This window comes from Sprattus sprattus (genome assembly GCF_963457725.1).
Source record: "Sprattus sprattus genome assembly, chromosome: 10".
Classification (NCBI taxonomy): domain Eukaryota; kingdom Metazoa; phylum Chordata; class Actinopteri; order Clupeiformes; family Clupeidae; genus Sprattus; species Sprattus sprattus.
In genome coordinates, this window is record NC_137908.1 from 6242948 (window position 1) to 6261576 (window position 18629).

At 43.0% G+C, this 18629-nt stretch overlaps 1 protein-coding gene across 1 annotated transcript in view; it reads right to left on the bottom strand.

The window, feature by feature from the left end:
* The window catches only part of slc2a1b (solute carrier family 2 member 1b), a 21634-nt gene extending 12293 nt beyond the window's left edge, over nt 1-9341 (bottom strand). Inside the window, exon 1 of the mRNA XM_080845952.1 lies at nt 8016-9341. Within this exon, the coding sequence (XP_080702078.1) occupies nt 8016-8033 (18 nt within the window). The 5' untranslated portion in view covers nt 8034-9341. The remainder of the gene's footprint in view (nt 1-8015) is intronic.
* Nucleotides 9342-18629: the final 9288 nt, after the last annotated feature.

Consider the following 18629-nt stretch of genomic DNA (forward strand, 5'->3'; position numbering starts at 1 on the left):
GTCTGCTTTAAGATCTTAAGTAGGTCAAAACAAGAAGATGCCCATCGGATTTCCTCATTCCAAATTTTTACAAAACACCCCAGTCTAGTGTCTGTGTAACTTGCCCAATCCACACTTGGATGAAACAGGCCAGATGGATGAAAGGTGAGAGTGCGAGTAGAATGATCGTCTAGAGCGCGCTAAGACACCGTCCCAGTCTGGGAGGGTCAGGTCGAGTCCGGGAGGCGGGGGAGATGGCGGTGGAGCTACTGTCCTATTTCCTGTTGTTTCAAAACCAGTTGGATGGCTTTGGATTCTTCCCTGGAGCCCCACAGACTGCCAGAAGGCGTGTTTCTTTCCCCCCCTTTATGTCAGAATGTTGACAAACAACAACTTATCTGAGTCAGCCAACAAGAGACTTGTCTTATGCAACAACCCAAACAGACGGTGAACCTGGTAGAAGCCTACTCTGGAAACGGATCCGGCCCAGCCTTGGTGAGGCTCCGGCCCAGACCTAGCTCAAATTCTGGGTCCAGAGTTGATCCAGATCTGGGTCTGATCTGAACTGGATCTGTTACCAAGCTGGCAAGCAATCGGTACACAGCTATGCTGAGCTGCAGGCAGTTCAGAGAACAGCCTGTTAGCATTAGCGCTAATAGAGACCTTGCCAGAGTGTGGTAGTTTTCCACTGTTTGGGAGTATCTCCAGTGACGTATTGTCAGGCATGAGGCTCCAGTCTGACGTAGCCCTGGTGTAAGGACTCAGGGATTAGGGTTGGGAACATGACACTTTCATTGCTGTGTCCATGGGAACGGCAGAAGGGAGTGTAAGGGTTTGTAGGAAGTCATGGGATTTTGTTTTGTTTTGGTTTTTAAAGTTCTCAACAATCTGGCAGCAATCATGTGAGTAGGACGTTTAGGCCCTGTGACATCTCCCATTTCTTCCCCCTCGCACAGAGAGAAAGAGGAAGAGAGTGAATGAATAGACTACACTCACTGCTGTGCCTTTATGGCATATTTAAAATCCTTCAACCTGTATGGTTTTACTGTGGCTCTAAGCAGACCTCACCATGTTGGAATGGAAAAATTAAAAACGTCTGTTCCACAGAACAGACAACATCTGATGACACACAAAGTCCCAAGTGTATTGTAAACAGAACACTCTCTAAACGAGTAAGAGCATTTTTTGCCGAGCTGGTTGATTCCCACATTTAACCTACTGGCTGGGGGAAGGGAAAGGGCAGGTTTTGGAAACAAATATAAAAACGTGTGTGTGTGTGTGGGTGTGTGTGTGTGTGGATTGTGGGTGTGGGTGTGTGTACATGTGAGAGAGAGAGAGTCCGAGTAGAGCGTGTGTGTCCATATGGCAACGTCCCGCCCATTTATGGGCTGTCATCCAATGAGAGGGCGCCAAGGCATTTGTTTCGGGTCAGTGAGTTCATATGGGTGCATATTTTAAAGCAGACACAGCTCACCCATGTCAAATATTTCAAAACTCCAAAGTATAATGAACAAAAGTTGTTATTAAAAAAAAAGTTGTCGCTTACTTCACCACCTCTTTCTATCACTTCTCTTTTAATTCAATAAATTGGCTTATGTGCCATGATCTCATAAAAACCTACACCCATCCTGTTAGAAGCATGGAGCTCAGCTCCTCCTCTCTCCTCTTACAACAATGGCAATAAAGAACTCACTGAAGAGTGAGGGAGTATAACTGAGGACTTCGAGAGTATAAGGCGATCAAGACCACACTGAAGAGTTTGAAAGTATAAGGTAACTCCAAACAGCCTTAAAGAAGTGTTGGGCTCTTTAAGGGAATCACAGAGGTTTTTCTCCCCCTTCTCTAAATATGGATTCCTCTGGTCCTAGGCATCCCGTTTAGGACATGTCCCCTCTCCGTGCTGAAAAACTCCTTTGTGGCATTTTCACTTTTAGCCTACATCACTGGAAGGTTACGGACTCCTCCCAGCCCCAGCTTTACGTATGTAAACTCAGACGTCTATGAGAACGGACACTGAAATATGGGCTTCATATTTTCCCAATACAATCCCTTAATTTATTTGAGTTGACATTTATTAACAGCCTTAACAGTATGGTTTAATTATAGGTCATGTTTTAGCACTGTTTGTGCTGCTAGCACACATATAGGCAGAAAGAGAGAGAGCGAGAGAGAGAGAAGGAAAAGAGAGGGGGAGGGGGAGAGAAAGAGGTATGTAAACACACTCCGATATGCCTGAGGAAAAGGGTGTACAAAGATTCTACAGCTTTTCATTCTACCTCAGAATCCAATTATTGCACACAGATGACTTGTGTCACTGCGCACTCGCACTCGCACACACACTCACACTCACACTCACACTCACACTCACACTCACACTCACACACACACACACACTCACACACACACACTAACTCATCTCACACACACACTCTCACACACACACACACACACACACACACACACTCACACTAACTCATCTCACACACACACACACACACACACTCACACACACACACACTCACACTAACTCATCTCACACACACACTCTCACACACACACACACACACACACACACACACACACACTCACAGTAACTCATCTCACACACACACTCACACTCACACACACACACACACACACACACACACACATTCACACACACACACTCACACACACACTCACACTCACACTCTCACTCTCACTCTCACTCTCACTCTCACTCACACTCACACACACACACACACACACACACACACACACACACACACTCACACTCACACACACACACACTCTCACACACACACACACACACACACACACACACACACACACACACACACACACACACACACACACACATTCACACACACACACTCACACACACACTCACACTCTCACTCTCACTCTCACTCTCACTCTCACTCTCACTCTCACTCACACTCACACACACACACACACACACACACACACACACACTCACACTCACACTCACACACACACACACTCACACACATGTACATGTACATGTACATGCGCTAACTGGCAATATTCACTGTGCCTGAAGCAAGGGTGTGTGAACAGCTATTCCACTGAGATTCCATCTGCTATTTTGACATCTTCTATCTGCATCTTGACATCATTGCACAGGTAACAGGTAACACTTTGGGTAGAAAAGTTGTCCAAATGCCTAATGGGTAGTAGTTTCATTACCAAAATGTTTTCAGGGGAAAATGTATTGAATGACATTCACGCTCTTCAATGTGAGAAATGCAATGGAAAAGTTTAGAGTTGCTACTGGCCTTGCCTGGAACTAAGTACAAACAACAGGCTATTTGGTTTTTGTCCTTATAATCCTTTTCCTTGTACTTTTCCTGCATCGAAACGGTTGTATTGATGTCATTGTGCACTCTTATACAAAAAGAAGCTAAGCTGATTGATTTCTGGGTTTCAAGTCATTTTGTCTGGAAGGTCACAGTTTTCTCAACTCACTGCTGAAAACAGTTATCCAATCAGTCAAACAAGAAGAGATGGTGCAACACTTCTGAAACGACTAACAGGCACAGAGATATAGTGCCGTTTGGTCGACAGACTCTGGCCTCGCTGTCCAATCAGAACAAATAAAAGTGCCAGGAAAATAACGCTTAGTCAGGATGCTTGGACACACCAGCCAGATGTCATGGTTCCGTCTGTGTGCTGCTCTGTTGTGAGGCTCTTGTTATAGGAATGTTTGTAGTATAAAGTTAATGCTCTCTCTGCGTACGTGTATGTGCGTCACAAATTCATTGATATACCCCATGGATTCTTCCCTGGAGCCCCACAGACTGCCGGGAGGCGTGTTTCTTCCCCCCCCCCCCCCCCCCCCCCCCTTTATGTCAGAATGTTGACAAAGAACAACGTATTTGAGTCAGCCAACAAGAGACTCAAGTCTTATACAACGACCCAATAAGATGAGATTATAAGCAAACAACGGCATAAAGAGATGGTGTGGACAGGTGGACACACCAAATAAAGAATCCGGTGAACAGGGCAGGGCGTATGGCAGGGTATGATAGGCGGGGCGTATGGTAAGGGTATTGCAGGCACTTGGTAATACCAGTACCAGTTACGCCCAGATCACAGAGAAGGATAATTTTAAGAAGAAGGAAATACAGGCAGGTGAAAACAAGTCATTTTGATTCAATTCAAATTTTCAATTCAAATTTACTGAGATGATGGCCTGAACCACTTGAGAAGGCACTTAGGGCAACGGTGACAAGGGAAAAATATTCAAGCACACGGGTGTCTTAATTAAGAAAATGTAGATCAAACCTGTGATCTAGGCTATATCATCGTGCAAAGATGCTGTCAATCTGGTGTTTATTTATGCTTTGTGTGGTTTCCTCTGAGCCTATTCCACTGAATAACTTTACTTACAGGAAGCCCAGCACGTCACTTCCTGTTTTGTGTAGCCTGGCTGCCATATCACCCTGAGCCTAGCTCACGTCTGTCACACACACACAAACCACATCACCATGTGTTGTCTCTCGTGCCTAGAGCTCACCTCAGCCGAGGAAGAAGCGTGCAGTTAACTTGTGTCTCAATTGGTTGAGGGATTTTGCACCTTATCACAGTGGTGATGGTACCATATGTCAATATCATTATGAAAATAACTGTGGTATATATCAGTGTCTTGTAATGTGTTATTTGCCAGTGAATTCTCCACGGTGTGCTTCACTCCTGTTCACTGTTCTGCTATGTTGTAACATACCACTGTGTCATGTGTCAGTGTGGTACATTAATGTCTCGTACATCAGTGTGATCAATGCCAGTGTGTAGCATAGGCCTTATAATATGTTAGAAATCGCAATATTGTATACCTGTATACGTAGTATACTGCTATGTGATACACTGGAGCAGTGTAGACCAGTGCAGAGTCTTCATGTAGGCTATTGTGATGCTAATGCTAACGCTATTCCGGGCAAGAACACTCATCCTTCTACCCCCACCTCCACTTAGTGCACAGTGCCAGCTCAGTCAGAGGGCTACACCGCCACTTGCACGTCCCTCACCAGCCTCTGGTTTCACACAGAAACCTGAGATCTCTCAAGTCTCTTGCTGTCTCTCTCTCTCTCTCTCTCTCTCTCTCTCTCTCTCTCTCTCTCTCTCTCTTTCTCTCTCTCTCTCTCTCATCACGACTGGACGGCAGCACCACAGCAGCAGACCCGTCCAGCGGTATGGCAACCGGGCACTCCAGGGGGGTGGAGGGGTGGCTGACGGCAAACCCTCCACACAGAGGAAGGGTACAGTGTGTACGCAACCCTCAACCCTGTTCTCCAAGGAAATGAATTACGGCCCTGCCTTTTCGAATATAGTCACCCCCCCCCCCCCCTCCCATCCCACCCCTACTCCCCAAGATTCCACTAATCCTAGCCTCTTTAAAAAACCCTCGTTATCGCTCATTAGGCCTGAATGACAGTTACAGTCGAGCAGACAGGCGGAGAGAAGGCGCAGTCATGCAAGCGAGAGGAAAAAGAAAAGGTGCCAGAGCGCTCCTGACGCGGAGGAAAAAGGAATTAAGGCTTAAGATGTTGGGTCGGCACGGAGCGGAGGGAGTGGAGGAGAGAATGGACTACATAGAATGGACTTACGGGGTTTAATCAAAAGCCCCAACTGTCAGCTCGGACAGAAATCAAGTTTTCTCTGCTGAAAGACCACTTATTTCCACTTGCTGAGGATCAGGTCAACTGTACGCCTGACCCCAATTACCTTCACTCCGAAACACACGCTGAAAAACAAAGGACCCCCTCCTCCGTCAAACACTCAAGACCAGCCTTACATAGTTCAGAATAATAATAAAAAAAGACTCACTCACAACATGTTATGTTCAAGTCCGACCTTGTTTGCAAGAGAGGCTAAATACTTTCGTGACAAAGGAGAGTGAAGAGTCAGGTCCATTTGCTTTTGTATTAGGCTTAGGTGCTTCTGTGGAGCAGAGACGAGGGGCCTGTGTGTTTGACTACAACTGAGGCTCATTAACGCTGAGAGGTGTGCTCCTGCACAGGCACCTGAGTGAACAGTACTGGCCTAAGGAGTTGCTCTGAAGTACTCTTATGTTCAGGGAGAGGCTTAGAGATAATGCATTACACGAAAAACTAGGTCTGCTATTGAGAATATTTACAACATCTAACCCCAAATTCCTTCATAAATTCTTTTGTTATTGATTAATATGACTTACTGATAATACCGTGAATAAACAGAGAATGCGACTGTTTAACTGAATAGGTCTACACTTCAGCCCTGTCAAACTCTGCGGTGTCGCCAGCGTCTAAGCGTGTAAATCAGCTTGCCTGTCACCTGGCATCTGCGGCCTTTTGGTACCTAGGGCTAAGACCTCCACCCCACCTCTTATTCTCATACGCACACCGAGGGGATCAGCTGCAGGAAAGGTATGCAAAGCCCTACCACGAGAGTTTGATCTCAAGCAACAACTGCACACGTTCTGTAGGGATTAACATCTGTGTGTGCATGTGCCCATAAGTGTGCATGTGTGTGTGTTTGTGACAGGATCATTTGTACAACTGTGGTATGTGCGTGTGTTGTGTATGTGTCTGAGTGTTTACATACAAATAGGCTCGTCAAGTGAGTGAGAAAGAAAGAAAGTAAAGATAAGTTAGGACAGACGTGTGTAGGTGACTGTTCTTTTTCAAGCTATTCAAGTCCTGCTCAGTCCCGCAGCTGCAAAGCTGTGAGGCTGGGAACAGGTCAGTGATGGGACCTTTTGCGAAGAAGGCTTCTGAATATTCCCCTGTCGAAACCACGCCGGGCTGTTCTCCCTGTGGAGTTTTTCCACGGTTCCCATCACATCCCTAGCATAAAGTTCTGTGCAGGGGATGGACTTGAACTGCACACAAAACCACCAATACAAGCACAGAGGACCATGTGAAATTGTCGCGATTCTTTGAAAGAGCAAAGAAGCAAACCGCATGAGTTTGTTGTTGGGGTAACCACAGCCTTATAAGTGACAGCCATAGCCAACAGATGTCAGGTCACGTATAACTCAATGTATTCTGTTGCTGTCCATGCTTAACTCAAAGCGTTTACTAATAAGCATTACTAATAAGCGTTATTCAGATTTCTTGATTATGCTTATTATGATTATCAAGTGTGTAGTGCACCACTGCTAGCACAAACCAGTTTTGTACACATTTTATTTGAAGTCCCGATGTTCGACTATCGTTATCTGTAGGCCTACCTTACATTGCCAGAGTGATGTGATTCTGACGGTCTGGCTGAGTAAACATGACAATAAGTTCTCAGTGATAGCTAAGTTTGACATTAACGATTGTCTGCTTAACTTATTAGATAATGTTGATAACTTACTGTCTAGCACTAATGTTCACCAACGATTAGTTCAATAGGCTACATAATGGTAAACCTTTAGCATTAACTAGACTTGGCATTGTATTTTACCAAAACGTTGATAATTCAAGTTTCAATTATTTAAATGATGTTACGTGACACCGCAACCACAATAACTAACTTCTGCTTACGTTGTATCTGCTTGTCTAACATGGGTGCCGTACCATCATGTCGTTTTCAAAAAAGTAACTTTTCTCTGCACGAAGGCCTGACCATTAATGAATTCCAAGTTTAGCTATTATCCACGTACCATTTATGCCAACTCATTTGGTGTACAGTCGTCATTGCTCTGCTGCCACCTCTGTCTTGGTATGAACGATGATGAATGGGCTCGCGTCAAAGTTATATGGCCACAAACACAAGCCATCCAAGTCCAACTAGCTTGGGCTAAAAATGTATTTAGCCAGTGAAATAGTTACAGAAGCAACGTTCATTCGGGATAAATTAGCGCTTGAATAAGTTACGTTAGCGACAGAGACAACATAGATTAGTAGGTATCTGTCAACCGTGATAGCATGCAACGTCAACAGGCTAAAACAAAATAATCATAACTATTGTTAACATAACACCAACAAATTCTTTTTTAAATGGCAATCACTTTTTAAACCACGGTTAGCGTTGGTGTTAGCCTGACTTACTTTGCCTCCGGAATCCATTTGGTTTGATAAAAGTAACTCAACAGGTCCGGTATAGCAATGGTCTTCGTCAGTGTTGTTCCTTCTCCTTCACAGTCTTGCTCTTTATTTGCGGTCAGTGTCTCATTTTGCCTTGGAAATGAGTAATAACGACAAAACAATAAACGGATGGAAAAAGCTGGAAACTCGCGATTGAGGTCTTCTTCAAGAGGTCTTCTTCTACTCGAACGATGCTGTGTTCTCTCAAAAGTCCATCACAACTTTTATTTGTGTTCTTGTGTTATCTGCTGTGGCGATGCCCCGAAGTTTTCTTTCTGCGTAATAACTTCACATCAGTGTCTAACCCAAGAATTGTGTCCCAGAGGAAATAAACCGGTAAATATATTTCGTGGCAACCATCTAGCGTGATTGGCTGATGCAAGACTGGGACTGTCTTCCCATGTGGGTGTGAGCGGAGGCTTGGGGCTCTTCTTGAGCGTCCATTGGCTACACTGTACACTACAAAGCCAAAACATAGCGAGCATTTAAACCTGTCAGAAACCTATAGACGGGTTCACCCACGACGAATGTATGCCGTTTTTAAGGTCTCTGTTTAAGCAAAAAAACTAAATTTAGCAATTACTCCTGAAGATGCCAGTATACCTGGATATCAGTGTAAGAGTCTATAATTCGGCAAAATGGCGCAATTTTGAGAAATGACACTATGACAGGGTCAAGAAGGGAATTAGGGAGCTAGTCAAGGGGTCAATTTTGGGTTTCTGCATGTAGTTTCAGGACTGCAAAAGCCTAAAGCAATGAGGTGTATCAGAAAAAAGGGAAAGAAGAAGAGAGAGAGTGGGAGAAAAAGAAGGAGTTTGTTTGAAAATATATCCTGTTGTGTATCCCCAGTAGTTTGTGCCACCATGTTATTACTCTGTATATAACCATGATAATAGCCCCTAAACAAATTCTTTTGTTGTTTATAAAACATTATCATGACCAAACAATTTGCAATATATAATCTGATGGTTTTGGCGATTGGGGATTCTATTTGAAGTCGATGTTGTGCTTTTAAATACAGAAGATGTGGTTTTGCGTAATATCTTGATGATGCTATAAATGAGTACATTCTGGCCACAGAGTAGCACATGTACTATATCTTACTGTGGTGCAAACATATAAACAGACTCCTGGTGTGGACAGGCTTGCACATAAACAACCTGCACCTGGACAAGCAATGTATGCTGTACTTGATGCCTGAGTAGCCCTCAGATTTAAGCCTTCATTCACAATCAGCAAGCGACATTGACAACTGTTTATTGCCAGAGCGACATATAAAAGCAAACTTTTTTTTTTGCTGGAGAAAATCAAAGTGGACTGTGTTCTTACCTTTTGTCTTAGATGACGGGGCATGGCATCCGGCCCACGGCAAAGCAAAGAAAAAGAAGGAAAATAATCAAGAGAGCAACACAGGAAAAGACACGTGTTTACTCACTCAGAGACAGAAAGAAAAATAGAGAGTGACTAAAAAAAGCAGGCAAATTAAATTTGTTCCCAAGGCCTGTTTTATGTTGGCCCTTTTGAAATATGGCTAAAACAATAACAGGCAAACGCTGAGACAAAGACAGCTGGGAGGGCCGCACAGTCTGCAGTGACGGCCTGTTCTGAGGGGCGGGTTGGGGGGTGCGATGGGCATCAGGCCAGGTGTGCTTGGGTGCTTTATGACCCTGGATAACCACGGTAACCACGGACCAATCGGTCCAAGTGGAGACATTCATATCCGAGGACAGGTTTCATTGGATTTTGAATGTGAATATTGACTAATGCTTAATGATCATATTGATATTGGGGTTCAGGTAAAACTGATAGAGCGTATGCCTTATTGTAAAAGACTTAGGGTGAAGCCTTTTCACTGTGTGCAAATGTAGTAAATATGTATGTAAAAACCATTAGATGAATTTGTATCATGACATCCAAGTATGAAGGTAATGCATGTGTATGGTAAAACTGTGATAAATGAAGGAGGATGATATTGTGTTAAATCATACTTTTGGATAAGAATGGCAATCTGTTGCACAATGTTGAGAACAGCTGGTGCATACACAGTGTCCATGCAGTGCTTGTATAGAATGTATGTAGAAAGTGTACAGTGTAAAGTGTGCAATATATACACACATCAGGATGTGTATACAAGTGTGTGCAAGGCATGCCAGATATAGGGCCCTAATTCCAAGGGGGCAATAAGCACTTCAGCAAACGCCGTAAGAATAGGCGGGATACCTATATTTGCGTATTATTTGCTAATCATTGACACAAAGCAGGGCGCAATGAAGCATTAATGGGAATTATCGGATGTGGCAATGAAGTCTTCTCTGTCATCCAATCACAATGATTCATTCAACCATACCATACTGACATTCACACAGAGCTTGGTAAGGGTTTTATAATGATGCAAATAACTTTCAAAATAGTTTTTAAATACATTTCCGGGCGCAAACGGAGCAGTTTACACCAGAGGTGATGGAGGTTCTGGTGTAGAAGGTCTGCCAGACAAAAAATCGTTCAGAAGTTTCAAGGAAAATGGTGTTGCTTTGTCATTTAAACACGGAACTCCCACATCTGTGTGTAGACACATCACAGCACTGTGCTACCCCCACCAATGTTTGCACTTAGAATCTTGCTCATGTTATGTAATAAGCCAAATTATTTTGTTATGTTATTAAATTAGCTTTAGGTAATGCAGGCCGGTCTTTGCATGTTGCCCATCAGTGAAATAAGGACGTACTGACACATTATAATGTTAACATTTGTGTCTTCCATCAGAATTTCCAGGTGCATTGAAAATTATGAGAGGGGGGGGGGACATATACTGTATGTTTGCATTCAGTATGGGAGGTGTTCAATATACATTTATATAGCCTAATCTATATTCAGCACCATGTTGCCTTACATGTTTGACCAGAAATATGAGCTCATTAAACACCAGCTCCGTCACCCACTCGTGATCTGATTTCCACAGAATCGAACATTAGGAACAACTTTGCTGGACTGGTGGATCACGTTCTGAGAAAGGCAGTCACGCATAACCTCATTGTCCCTTTGGTGATACACTCCTACAACATATCGCAAGCCCAACCCATTATTGTTTTAGGGCACCAATAATGTGCACACAACCTCCAAATCATAGCGAAAGAATGCGTTTATTCAGACACTAGCCACGGTCACCTTGTCACAGCACAAGCATGCACAAGGCACGTCTGCTGCCAGGAAACGATATTCTGCTAACGAGGAGGTCTTCTTCAAAACATTGCAGAAAAGTACAGATATTTATAGTGTGGAATCAACTATCATAAGGGGAGGGGAGAGGTGTGTATGGAGGTCAAAGGAGAGGTCTAGCTTGACCGGGGCTATAGCCAGGTATGGCCATATACACTGTAAACCCAGACAGTTCTACTAACTCATTAACATTATGTATTCAGTACTTAAAACCTGGTATTTAGTTGACCCAACTTAAAATGTATTAGTTTTCTGAGCAAGTGCAGACATTTTAATTGTATAGGAATGTATTTGTTTGAGTTAACATTACCTGATAACTCAAACATTTTTAGTATCTGACGTCATCAACGTCGTGGAGAACACCATTGCAAAGCTCTTGCGATGAGAGACGGACACAGCAGACTTAAGGTAGAGGAGATGTTTAGTAATCCAGAGGTTGGAAGGTTGCTAGTTCGATTCCCCACTCCTCCTATCCAAGTGTATAAGTGTGAACCCCTAAACTGCTCATGATCTATGAATGCAAAATTCCTTGTCAATCACTTTGGATAAAAGCGTCTGCTAAATCACAGATGTAAATGCAGTGGCAACACTGGGAAGGCGGTCGACCAATGACAGTTCTCTCTACAGTAAGAACTTGCGCAAGAACTTGGAACGTAAGGAAGTTACCCTTTCAAAAACTTGTAAGGGCGTAATAACTAGTTTGAGAAAGACCCAGAGAAACACATACTGTATATCTGACGAGGCTAAATCCTTTACGATTTTGGAATAATATGAGTCCTTTCAAAAAATATGAAAATGATAACACAAAAAATCAAAATAGCCAATGTATAATTTTTGAGTTAAGTTTACTTAAAAAAAAAATATATGTACTCAAATTTTCTTATGTAATCGGTTACATCAAAAGTTCAAGAGTTCTCTGAACTTGTTCAGGTTTACAGTGTAGATGCTAATGCTTTTGGCTTCAGCCATCTTGTCGTGGCTGTAGCCAAAAGCCAACAAATGTCTCTGGCTCCAAGACACACAAAAGCTAGGAGCCAGGTCTGATGGCTCATCAACATAGACCTATGGTCAGGAGCCACCTTTATGGCTGTGGCCTGGTGCTATGCAAACTAACTTGTGGGGGTGGAATTGATATTTGGTCTGGTAGGTAAAGTTATGGTCTGATATGAAATCCACCTAAATCTAACAATGCACAGTGGAATAAGCTGACACATACACAGGAGCTACCACCTTTCAGTAAAGACATTATGGGAAAAATTCTGAACCTTATGAAGAAACAATAGATGAGCACACATTTTTGCAGTTCCAGTAATCCCAAAACAACAGGCCCAGGGTTTCAAACCTGACAAAGACTGTCTTGGTCAAACCATGGATTTTTTAGCAATGCATTTAAGTGGGTTTTTTTCCCCTGGGATGGGCCAACCTATCTCCTGGTCTATTGTTGAATTGGCTTGTTTCATTGTTGATTGCTTATGACATATTGTGAGCATATGACTATCCTGATCATCTTCATGTAGGTAAATTGGTAGAAGAAGATGCTTAAAACACTAAGGACACAGATTTCCAGGCAAAAGAGATACATCCAATTCATACCATACCTGCGTTGGAAAACATCTGATAAAATAAAATAATTGTTTATAAATCTAAAAGCCTTCATGGAATATTTCAGCAATCTATTGAGAGCTGGTGGGAAAGGCTAGTCCCACAACCTACAGCTCCAGTAACTCAGGGAAAGGATGGATGCAGGAGGGAGGACAGATCATAAGCACCTCATCTCAACGCAGGCGATGCTCCTACCTTTTGTTCGAGATGGTGGGGAGGCGTCCGTCCGGTCAGTGCACACGTGCGGAGAAGAAAAACAACCAAACGAGCGGAACAGGAAAGAGCACCGGCTTCACACAATGCTGAAACGTCGGCACTGAGGGAAGACCGACGAGCTATAGAATTGCACACTTTTAGCGTCTTTTTTATGAAATTCCTTTGAAAGCCAGTGAAAACAAAAAACATTCCTGAAACAATAAGCATTCTGTGTCCCATTGCATTGTGCTCCAAATCAAAAGACACACATGCCAGTGGTGATGTATTTTCCTTTGTACTTTAGAACACCCTGAATGACTTGTGAATGAATGATTGTGTAATGCTGAAATGACCGAATGAATGATTGTGTAATGCTGAAATCAAGTAAATACAAATTGTCCACTTCTGACATACCTTTCTAAAAACTTATCTAAAAGCACTCTCACAATCCCTTTTACCTACAGTACATGTGTTGTTTTTAATATACAGAGACGTGTATTGGGATAATAACTGTGATATGTTGAGATTTGATTGATGTAATTATTATATTCTGAATGGTTTGGAACTGTTATAAACAATCGTAGACTGCCTTGGAAATAGTGTGCTTCTCTTTCAGTTCTTACAGTTTTTTCCCTCTCATCCAGCAAATGTACGTAGGCCTACAAGACACCTTCACATAAAAAGCATAATTTGGCATGGTTCAACATATACCAACAATAAACTGTTCAAACTTTGACCAGCTACTGCATTTTCACAACTGCCTTTATGAAGCCGGTACGTGCGTCTGTAGCGAAATCTCAATTTGAAACCAAAAGGCCAAGTGGGCCTTAGCTCCTGCTCTCACATTCAATCACATGAGCGATATAAACTACTTCTGTTCACCCACACATGTGGATTCCTATGCTTCTTTCCACCCAAAACCACTTCCTGATTGCATCTTGTAATCCAAACCCCCCAATTGATCACATGTGAACGTACATGACTAGCTGCTAGCAGTCTATAAGGCTACGTGCAGGTTGGCGTTTCCCTCTGACACCTGATAGAGCTGCGCTGCCCCTACACTGTGCTCCTTTTGGTGATAGCACACGAACCAATCACTCTAATGCAGCCGTTACCATGGCGTTACCATGGCGTCATGTGATCGCCTGGCAGCGCAGTGGGCTCCTGCACGTACTCGGCCAACTGATTCTCATTCAGAGGACTTTTTGTTTGGCTAATACTCTGCTTAGCTGCACTGCTTAATTTGCACATTGTGCAGTGCATGGCGAGGCCTTACAAACAACTTTGGGAATGTCTTCCAAAGAAAAGAAAGGAGAGTATAAGGGAGACTCAGCTGAATCTAGTGCAATAAGTGTTGGGAGTTTTTGTCTTTTCTCCCGTAAATATAGTACATTAGCTACTGAAACGATTCATGATTATGACAAAATGTAACTGTATTGAGAAACTAAGTGCTATAAAGTACAGTTGCTCTTATGGTTACGGGGATGGTTCTATTTAATGTTTGCTTTGTTGTGGCTGAAACCTTTGTTCCCAGCACATTCAGTGCAATAGGTCCGTGGTGCTGTTTCATAACTGGAGAAATCCCAAAGCGTGACAACTAATACCTCACTTGATCAGCTTACAGTGGAGAGCATTTTTTAAAAGGAACGTTAATAACAAGCAAGTGAAGACTAACCTTTTCTATTTTTACAAAAACATGTCCATACAGAAGTGTGGTCCACCCTGGTCTGCAAGGGTACAAGACCACCCGACCACAGTAACAAGATGGATGCCGTTCGCTGTGTACAGCACTATTGTTGCTGTTGGATGTTCAACAAATATAAAATAATTTCTACATCAAATCTTTAAAGGGTTTCTCAAACAGCTCCAGCATTGTTCCTCAATTGCCATCATATCAAGGCTGAAATCACGGCATCCTTGCGCAGTTGGTATCGCCATGACGCAGGGTCGAACGGATGTGGGCTTGTTCCTCCATTGAGGTTCGACGCCCCATGGGACCGAGAGGAAACGGTGACCCATTGATCAGGTATCTGCAAACAAAACCTGGCCTGGATTTTGAGCGGAAATCGTGACAAAGGGAGCGGCATCTTACGCCATCACTTCACCACAGACTAAATAATCGCATCTCGCCCCCTGGTCAGGGGTCTTCCTCTGAAGGAGGGAGCGTACGTCAGGCCCTGGGCCCCCCAACACACACACACACACACACACACACACACACACAAACACACAAACACATCAAAGGCCCCCTTTTTTCATGAGGTGCATGCCACATGCTTGGCCTCCACCTCTGGGTGAGGCTCCGCCCTTTAGCATTGACCTGCTTTTACTCTTTGCACAAAGTGCAACTTGGTACATATATATGGATCACACAGCAGGGTGGGGAACCTAACCCTGGACCCCTTAGGCCTTAGCTTATGCCAAAAGAGCACGGCTAGGTGATGACGAGATTACAGGAGCCATAAACATCTATAATCAGAGGGGTACAACAATGGATGCCCATGAAAGTCAAAGTCCTCTCTATGGCAGAGGTGGTGTAGACACACACACTCTGAAATTAACCTCTGCATTTAACCCATCCAGGGAAGTGACACACACACACAAACAGTGAAGTGAAGTAACACTAACCCGGAGCAGTGGGCTGCCATTGGCGGCGCCCGGGGAGCAGTGATAGGGGTTAGGTGCCTTGCTCAAGGGCACTTCAGCCGTGGATGTGGGCATGGGAGAGCAGTGGTTTACCACTTCCCCCGCCCACATTTTTCCTACTGGTCAGGGATCGAACCGGCCACCCTTCGGTTTCCGGCCTGAAACCCTAACCAATAGGCCACGGCTGCCCATGGATGCCAATGGATGCCCATGCCAACGTTCCCCCATAACAAGGTTTAATAAGCTAATACCATGTTTATGTTTGTATTGCACAGGAATAAAGACATTGTATCACGTGATAATATTACAACATAACCCCTTACAGGCCATATCACTAAAAGCTACAGAAGAGATACAACTCAAAAGTCTCTGCTGAAAATTGTGATATACAGTATGTGTATGGCTGTATGCAATTGACAGTCTTTTACAAGACCTGGTATAACCATGTTGCTTGAGTTATGTTCGGCTGTCATTGTGCTTCCCTATTGGGGAACCGACTGCCAGAGCTGAGAAGATAAAAGAGGATAACAATTATTATGTTTATGACAGGGAAAAAAAGACTCTTTTTTTAGAATAATGTGTTCTGACAGGGTTAAGGCCTCAATATACTTTTGCATCCTTCTCCGACCTTCTCCGCCCTCGAAAATAAATGGGCGGGTGGTCGGATTCAGAAGGATTTGATCGTACTTAGGACGGCAACAGCGCTTTAAAACGACGTTTTAAATTATTCAAAGGTGAAAGATTAAAGGCAAGAGAATCGCCAGGTGTAGGCTACCTTCTCATTATGTGTGTGTGTTGTCAGTGTTTGTAATACAATGGTGTTGGCTGTAAATAAACTCCACTTCGCGTTTTTGACAATAAAATAAATCCCATTTAGGATAACAGCCTTCTTCCTATGTGCAGGAGTTTTTTTAACAGTTTAACTGTGCAGGAGTTGTCCCATTTCCCATGAGGCTTTGCGCCGACCATTCTACATTAAGAAACAAATTAAATCGCTGGCCAATTTATATTTGTGGTCATGAAAGTTATGTTACGTCTGAATAAAAGAAATAGATCAAGATAGGAGGCTAAACAAAAATCAGTAGGCTGGATTAATGAAAGTAAGTTTCTACACACACCATGAGGGAGATATAGAGAGACAACAAGTGTTATAGTGGTTGGAATCGGCTGGATTTAACTGTTGGAGAACTTAGGGATTATTTTCTTTTATGAGAGACATTGACTCGGTGGGTGATGCTGTCGTTGGGAAATAATGTTGTTAGTGGACCAATCACAGCCAAGGGGGTATCCGACTCTCTACGACTCAGCTCTCCGAGGGCTCTCCGAGGGCTCGTATGGGCGTTAACACCTGGGTGAAGGTGTTGCCAAGGCATTCCAAGGCATGCCAAAGTGTCCCTCTACGACCGAATCGGAGAAGTAAAAATCGGCCTTTAGTAAGAACCAATCATGGGGCAGTTTCAAGGATTTGCGTGCGCGAGGAGACACTATTGCCATTTATGTGAGGTACACTAAAAAAGGCAAAGCAGAGCCTAGTAAAGTAACTTAAAGTAGGTACTATGGATCAGGCTAATATTACCAAAGTACCACTAGACTTGAGTCAAAGCTGTGATGTATTTCGTATCAAAAACGTTTTGGGACTTCAGGGGAGCTGTATAAAAGCTGTTATGAAGAATTAAAATTTGAAAGTAAAAAAAATAATTACACGTTAAAGGCACCCAGTGCAACTTTATATAAACATTCAATGAAAAATAAACATTACATTTTTTACACGTAGTAAGTTTCAATAACTCCATACCATTACATATCGACATTCAAGGAGCAAAGATGAGACGTCGTTGTGTGGTGAGAACTGATAGAAAATCGTAAACAACAACAATCGCCGGTGGGGAGAGGCCATTTTTCCATTGACTGGAATCCTGCTTTATTTATTGTGGGTCACAAAAAAATAAAGAAAATGGCGGTGATTGTTGTTGTTATCGATTTTCTATCAGTTCTCACCACACAACGACGTCTCATCCTTGCTCCTTGAATGTCGATATGTAATGGTATGGAGTTATTGAAACTTACTACGTGTAAAAAAGACTAGAAATTGAATGTTTATTTTTAAGCCTCGAAAGTTGCACTGGGTGCCTTTAAAGTCTTTTGGCCTCCATTTTGTATCAGTGCAGTCTCTATATATCTACATCCAATTGCGTATCTGTGATTCTGTGGTCAATAAGAGGAAGACCTACAGAAAGACACTTACAAATAATGAAAGTCAAAGAAGACCGAAGCAAAACAAGTAAAGTAACTATTATGATGTATGTGGGTCCTAAAATAAAAAAGGTTCTGTCTGACATGTGTCTGAATTGCTAGGTGTTTCAATCCTAAAGGCCCTTTGTCTGGATTTGAGGGCTGCCTTCTGAAAACAGCAAAGACAATATGACATAAAAGGGCATACACAATTGCATGTGCATATTCTTTCGCCTCCATTTTGCACACTGCAACACTGATGTGTCTACATTCGATTTTATGATTCTGATTTCTGATTCTGATTCTGATTCTGATTCTGATTGTAAAACTGTGCAGGTTTGTGTAGTTGCTGCTCAGATACTGAACGTGCCACTGATTGTCAGGCTACAGATATCATGGTGCACATATGACAAACTTTGTCTGCTCTTTCATGTGTCCTGCAACTAGATGATAACATACGACTGGCTGCTGATATCTTTGTGTACATACAGTATAAAAAATACGTATTGGCCAACTGGAGAACAATCAATCCTTCCTGGCACATTCATTAATTAATTCAGCATCAATCTTAGTGCCAATGTATCGAATGCAACAGGTTGACCTTCTTTTAAACCGTATTACAGGTCACCCTCTTGGCAGGGCATCTCAGTGGCATATGTTTCATAAGGCCAAGGACGCTTTCCTGAT